We start from the raw sequence: 7500 nt of genomic DNA, 5'->3' as shown, positions 1-7500 counted from the left end.
CAATATATCATTCAGTTTATCTATCAGTCTATCTATGTCTCCATCGATCTACCTCCCTCTCTATCAATCCAATATATACACCTCTCAAAAAGAAAGAAAGAAAGAAAAAAACATATAGATCTCGAGAAATAGCTTCGACGCCCACCTTGTCTGGAGGGCATCCCGTGAGTTGGGCGTCAGTGGATTCGAAGTCGATGTCGAACACGGGCGGGAGTCCCGTGGGCGGCTGCTCGGTCTCCTGGGCGAGGGCGGAGCCGCAGAGCACCAGCAGGAGGCTCAGGTAAGGGGCGACACGGAAGGGCAACATCTTGATGATAACGAACATACACAGCTGCGAAGAGATAAGAAAAAATATTTGGTTAGATTTGCTGTTTTTTTTCATTTTAAGGTTTATTATTATTTTTTTCCCATTTTTAGTTCGATTTTATTGTTTATTTTCTCTTTATTTGGTTATCTATGTGGTTTTATTTGTATTTTGCTTTGATATTTAAATTATTTGGTTAGATTTAATGTTATTATTTCTTTTATGTTGATGAGTAATGTCAATAAACGTAAGAAATAGATATCATAAATCAAAGAGGTTATCATAAGAAAAAGAAACATCGCCAACACTCTTTATAAAGGATCTGATCCTATACCAAAGCGTTCTACTTTCTACATAACGGATTCGATCCTCATCCGGCGATACGGTAATCTACTTCCGGTCGAGGGAAGATTCTTATCGTTAACAATTCATATTATCTATTTAAGTTTTAATATTCCATCGGAAGAATGTAAAAAAAGAAAAGAAAAACATATACATAGGCATAAGCTCGCACACGCACACACACACACACGCACACGCACACACACACACACACACACACACACACACACACACACACACACACACACACACACACACACACACACACACACACACACACACACAAACACACACACACACACACACACACACACACACACACACACACACACACAATCTCCCTCCCGTTATAGACTCGCCCGCTGGTCACTGCAATTGCACACGAACGAAATAAATCTCCCATCTTTCATAAAAAAAGAAGAAAAAAAAGAAGGCAGGAATGCGTGTTTGGCGGCACAAAAAAAAAAAAAAAAAAAAAGCGGGAATAGAAGACAAAAGCGAATCGTTGTATCCGAACACTGTGTTACGCTTCGAGGGATGTTCGTGTTGATGTCATGTTTATTGTTTTTCTTTTCTTTATTTCCTTCTATTTTCTTTATTCTTAATTATCAACATTCTCATCAGCTCTTTCTTCGTTTGTCTTTTGCTTTTTGCTTTTTTTTTTTTTTGACTTTGGCTTCGTCTTCGTTTTCGTGTTCGTCTTCATTTGCTTCCGGGGAGATACGAACATATAACATTTTTTTGAACATTCCTTTTGCTTTACTCGTATTTATTTGATATTTTTGAACATTATTTTTGCTTTATTTGACTGAACTATTTTTCATTAATGAAGAATCATAGCAGTCTTTTTTATTGAATGAACGTTATTTGTCAAACACGTTGAAACAATTGTAAAACACTAGTTGTAAATGCCTCAAAATTAAACATATATAATACATTTATAGCAATGTCATAAAGAAGGAAAAAAAAGATTTTGTTAAGACCAATAAAAGTGAAAACGAATTCCCGAGAGACAATCACGTTTTCTATGACGATCAGTATTATATAAATAATAGATACCGATAAAAAAGTAAATAGATAAATATATATATATCATTATCAAAATAATGAGTTTATGACGATATCCCGATCAACAAATTATCACAATTACCGGCTTCAATTTTCTTGAAAGGATGTAGATAATAACAAAAAAATGGTTGAGATTAAACAGCTGCAAAAAACAAGAGAAAATTGCGAAGACATTGACACAAGAACGAATGAGTCAGTGAAGGACGTTCTATGTGCGATACGTACACGTCCATACAGACATATGTGCGTATGTGTATGTGCGTGTGTGTGTATGTGTGTGTGTGTGTTTGTGTGTGTATGTGTATGTGTATGTGCGTGTATATGCCTGCGTGTACGTGCGTGTATACATACGTATCCACGTGTGCGTGCCTGAACCTCAACGCCAGATGTATCCGCGGCTTCTGAACTCCCTCCCTCCCTTCCCTCCCTCTCCCTTCCCTCCCTCCCTCCCTCCCTTCCCTCCCTCTCCTCCCTCCTCTCCCTCCCTTCCCTCCCTTCCCCTCACTCCCTCCCTTCCCTTCCCTCCCTCTCCCCCGAACATTCCTCTCTTAATTCCCGCGGCAATATAAAGAGGCAATAAAGAGAGGATAATTATGCAAACGAGGTGAGCTTCCCCGGGCTGGTCGTCGGTGCTTCCGCCTGCCTGCTCGTTCGCTCGTTAGGGGAGCCGATGGGGCGAGTGAGCGCAGGAGTATTGGCTTCTGGCTAACGGTGTGGCTGGTGGGGGGGTGGGGGGAGGAGGGGAGGTGGACGAAGTGGAGGTGGAGGTGGTTGGGGAAGAGGAGGAGGAAGTGGAGATGGTTGGGGAGGAGGGGGAGGTGGAGGTGGGGGAGGAGGTGGAGGTGGTTGGGGAGAAGTGGTGGGGGAAGAGGTGGGGGAGGAGGAGGAGGAGGTGGAGGAAGAGGTGGAGGTGGGAGAGGAGGAGGTGGAAGAGGAGGAGGAAGTGGAGGTGGTTGGGGAAGAGGAGGAGGAGGTACAGGAAGAGGAGGAGGAGAAGGTGGTATCTGGGGAGAAGGAAGGACAAATTGTGATAAATAAGAGAAACAGATAAAAGGAAGAGAGGAATGCACACCCATCGAGGACGAGCAAGGCCGCAGACGAGGAGGAGGAGGAGGGGGAGGGGGAGAAGGAGGAGGAGGAGGAGGAGGAGGAGGAGGAGGAGGAGGAGGAGGAGGAGGAGGAGGAGGAGGAGGAGGAGGTCGAGGACGAAGACCTTCAAGACATTCCGGAAGACGCTGGCGGAGAGGACGTCGACTAAGAGCTTTTTTGGGGTTATTATTGTTGTTATTGGTGTTGTCTGCGGTCTCGGCGGCTTGTGGTGTGGCGGTGTTGCTTTCGTTTTTCTTTCGTTTCTTGTTTTTGTTGTTGTTTTGATGTGATTATTTAGTTGGTTTCATGTTTTTCTCTTGTTTTGATTTATATTTTTTCCTTTTTTTCTGATTTTTCTTTGGTTTTGTAGTTCTTTTTAGCGTCTTCGTCTTTTTTTTGGTATGTTTTCTTCCATTAAAAATATCTTATTCTTCGTCTCCTTCTTTCTTGCTTAACTTGATTCCTCTTCGTATTCTTTCCGTGAACTTGATCCATCGGATTTGGGATCGAAAGACATTCAACTTTTTTTTTTTTTTTTTTTTTTTTGTTTTTTTTACGAAAGAGAAACGATCTAAAAAGAAAAAAAAAGAAGAAAAAAAATCTAGTAATCGCCTCGTACTTTTTTTTTTTTTTTTTTAGCGTGTGTATCGATATATTTCAATTTCTTTTTCTTCGACGTAATTGATTTAAAAACGAAAAAAAAAGATTCTCGAAATCATCTCGAACAAATCTTTTTAGCTCGTGTATTGATATATATATTTTTCTTCTTCTTGGAAGGTATATATCATTTCTTTTTCTTCTACGTAACTGATTAAAAAAAAGGAGATTGCACAGCACAATGCAACGACGCGGAGGCAACAAAAGCGCCCACGTTCGCGTCGCTTTGTCATGTTGTTCTTGAAGGCCTTGGGCGAGGGCGCGTGAGATGATGATGAGGAGGAGGAGGAGGAAGAAGAAGAAGGGGGAGGAGGAGGAGGAGAAGGAAGAAGAAGGGGGAGGAGGAGGAGGAGGAAGAAGGGGGAGGAGAAGGAGGAAGAAGGAGGGAGAAAGAAGGCGGAGGAGGAAGAAGAAAGAGAAGATAAAGATGATGAGGAGGAAGATGATGAAGGAGAAGGAGGAGGAGAAGAAGAAGGAGATAATAATGATGGAGAAGGAGATGATGGAGAAAAAGATGAAGAAGTAGATGAAGTAGCAGAAGGGGCAGGCTAGAAGATGAAGATGAACAAGAAGAAAATGAAGATGAAGAATATGATACTAACGATAGATGGACAAACAGATAAACAGATACAGACAGACAGACAGAGAACGAAAGAACGAGAGCCACGCCAATTACTGTAAATTTCGACCTCGACATTGCACCTTCAAGATTTGTGACTTCTCATGTTACTTTCTTGGATTCGCCGGGTCGTCAAAATGGACCTTGACAGTCATAAGGGCTGTACGTGAATGGGCGTGTCCTGTGGGGAAGGGGGAGGGGGGCTGGGAGGGCGGGGGGGATTGGGGGAGGGTGGGAGAGGGAAGGAGAGAGGGAGCAATGATCCATGTTTTTTATTTTTTTTATGTGGTACTCGGTTTTGATTCGAAACTAATACGTTTTATGATACAGTTTAGTGGAGAATAAACTTCTGTTTTGCTGTCTCTCTTTTCTTCTTAGCTTTTCGTTATTTTCTCTTCGGCTTTGTCTCTTGTTAGCTTTGTGTCACCAGCAGTAGAATCAGCAGAGGCAGAAACATCGGCAGAAGTAGATACATCACAGAAGAAGCAGGTCTATCAATAGATAATGACTCAGCACTATAACCACTACTAGCAAGAAGCAGCAGCCCCAGCAGGCAGCGACCGAAGCAGGAGTATCAGCAGACACCCCAGCAGAGGCCAGGATCAGTAAGGATTATATCCATCCACAGCAGACGATGAAGAACCTAGCAGAATCCTCAACAATATCACCGTCCTCAGCAGGCAGGAATTATAACTCCAAGTAGGAGAAGTCCTCAGCAGATTCCCCAACAGGACCGTCCTCAGCAGACAGGAACCATAACCAACAGCAGCAGAAGGGGCAGAGAGAGAGAGGAGGAACCGCACCAGCAGGTTCCATGACGACCGGAGCGCCATGTGTTCCCCCGGCAGCGGTTCTCGGGGGCTCCTTCCACGCAGGGTTCCGCAAGGAGGCAGTCCATCACCCCCTTCTGTTGAAAAGTCCCTCTCGCTCCTTCTGCCACCTGTTGGGAGCCCACGCCGCTGGACGCCGAGTTCTTGTGGTCAGTGGGTGGTCGTTCTCGTGGTCGTTGTGGTCGTTGTCGGTAATTGCTGGTCGTTGTTGGAGCCAGAGGGGGGGGAGGGGGTGCTTATGGAGAGGGGTAAATGCTGATTGTCTTACTTGGTTGGCGGTTTTGGGGATTTTTGCTTCCTTCCGGTTTGGGCGTGGGGCTTATGGGCGTGCTTGTGGGTTGGGTTGGTGTGTGGGTTTGCTGTGTGTGTGTGTGTATGTACGTGTGTATGTATGTATGTATGTATGCACGTATTTATATTTAAGTATATGTACGTGTGTATATGTGTATGATGATTTCCCGAAGAAATATAATCGAAACCCTACCAATAATAAAAAAAAAACGCAAACAACAAAAAACAAACAAACAAAAACATCAACACAAACAAAAAAAAATCTCAGAAAGAGAAAAAAATATATATATCGTAAGCCACGCCCCTTATCAGCAAGACTCGGGATCCCGCGGAGGAGTGCGTTCGTCTTCGTGGCTTTCGGCTCAAAATAACAATGAGAGAATTTCTGCGGAAGTCCTCAAGTCCCCAAGTCCTCAAGTCTAAGTCCTCAAATCCTCGAGTCCTCAAGTCTTCAAGTCCTCGAGTCCTCAAATCCTCGTTTTCAAGTCCTCAAGTCTTCAGGTCCTCAAGTCCTCAAGTCCTCAAGTCTTCAAGTCCTCAAATCCTCAAGTCTTCAAGTCCTCAAATCCTCGAGTCTTCAAGTCTTCAAGTCCTCAAGTCCTCAAATCCTCAAGTCCTCAGATCATCAAGTCCTCGAATCCTCGAGTCTTCAAGTCTTCAAGTCCTCAAGTCCTCAGTCATTCTCGCGGATCCGTTAGTCTTGAGCCAAGAGTGGAGTCCGGGGTTCTTGACTGTCTTTTGGGGGAAATTTTTTTCCTTTCTTTTTTTATTCTGTTTTACTTTCTATAATATTTTTTTTTTTATTCATTTTTTTTGTGGTCTTCGTCTTCTTAGAAACTGAAATTTTGGAATATTTTCTCCATCTCTCTCTCTGACTTTCGATTTTTTTATGCGAAATAGAAAAGGAAACTTCTGACTTTTGGCAATATCTTTGGTATATACATGTATTTAGAACTTTATTTATATATATGTTTATGTATATATATGTATGTATGTACATATATATATACATACAAATGTACACATATAAGAAAATACAGTACATAACATATACACATATTTGAAAAGTAGTCATATATTAGCAATTGGATAGATAGAGAGAGAGAGACAGAGACAGAGACAGAGACAGAGACAGAGACAGAGAGACAGAGAGAGAGAAAAAAAAGCACGCAGACAGACAAACAAACAAACAGACAAACAAGAAATGCAAACACCGCGAATCAGAGCGCCCAAACCCAATTTGCGATCTTGGGAACTGACAGACAGACAGACAGACAGACAGACGCGGTAAATATGTGTCAGTGTCTTGCAGAGCGTGACAGATCGTGACGTCATTTGGGCAGATTTATGACTCATTTGGCAAGTAGAGTGGCGAGAATGAGCATGACGAAGAGAAACGGGAAATGGAATTAGAAGTAGAATGAAGGAAATGATTAGAGAAAGAAGGAGGGAGAGAGAGAGAGAGAGGAAAAGAAAGAAAGAGAAATAGAAAGAGAAAGTGAGAGAGGTAGAGGGAGGAAGGGAGAGAAAGAGAGAAAGAGAAAGAGAGAGAGGCAGAGGGGGGAAGGGAGAGAGAGAGAGAGAGAAAGAAAGAAAAAGAGAGAGAGAGAGAGAGAAAGAAAGAAAAAGAGAGAGAGAGAGAAAGAAATTGGAGAAACGATAATTGTATAACGGGATCGAAGGTAATTTTCCGCGTTATGTGCAAATATCATAAATTCTGCGACGTAAAAAGAGAGGAGAGAGAGAGAGAGAGAGAGAAAAAAGGAAGAAATTATATCATTCGTCGTCCTCTTCTTCCTTATTTTCTCCGTCACTGAAGCCCTCTCCTCTCCCTCCTCCTCCTTCCTATCCCTCCTTTTTTCTTCCTTTCATCCCTTCCTCTCCCTTCCCCCTCCCCTCCCTTCATTCTTACCTTCAATATGTAGTTTGTTCATAATATCTACCTCACACCCTCCACCCCCCCTCCCTCACCCCTACTCCCTCCTACCTCCTCCTGGGACCCTACCCCCTACCCCCCTCACCTTATTACCACCCCCACCCCCACCCCACCCCCACAGAGGCCCCAACACCCCAAACACCCCACTATTATACGGCCTTTAACGTGTACACTGTATTTCCTGTGGATATCCCCCCCCCCCCCCCACACACACACCCCCGAGACATCTAAATGGGGGATGAGTGAGGTGGGGGTTAGGGGGGGGTTGTAAGGGATTTAAAGGGGAGGGAGGAGGAAGAGGGAAGGAGGAAGGGGAGTGGATAGGAAGGGGAGGAGGAGGAGGAGGAGGAGGAAGGGGTGGGGG

General features: G+C 43.7%; 1 protein-coding gene across 1 annotated transcript in view; it reads right to left on the bottom strand.

Moving 5' to 3' along the window:
- The window catches only part of LOC113817859 (uncharacterized), a 31407-nt gene that overhangs the window by 18360 nt on the left and 5547 nt on the right, over positions 1-7500 (bottom strand). Inside the window, exon 2 of the mRNA XM_070130964.1 lies at positions 146-331. Within this exon, the coding sequence (XP_069987065.1) occupies positions 146-325 (180 nt within the window). The 5' untranslated portion in view covers positions 326-331. The remainder of the gene's footprint in view (positions 1-145; positions 332-7500) is intronic.

Source organism: Penaeus vannamei, chromosome 16, assembly GCF_042767895.1.
Source record: "Penaeus vannamei isolate JL-2024 chromosome 16, ASM4276789v1, whole genome shotgun sequence".
NCBI classification, from domain to species: Eukaryota; Metazoa; Arthropoda; class Malacostraca; order Decapoda; family Penaeidae; genus Penaeus; species Penaeus vannamei.
The sequence above is the reverse complement of the archived record's forward strand: the minus strand, read 5'-3'. Positions and strand labels throughout refer to the sequence as shown.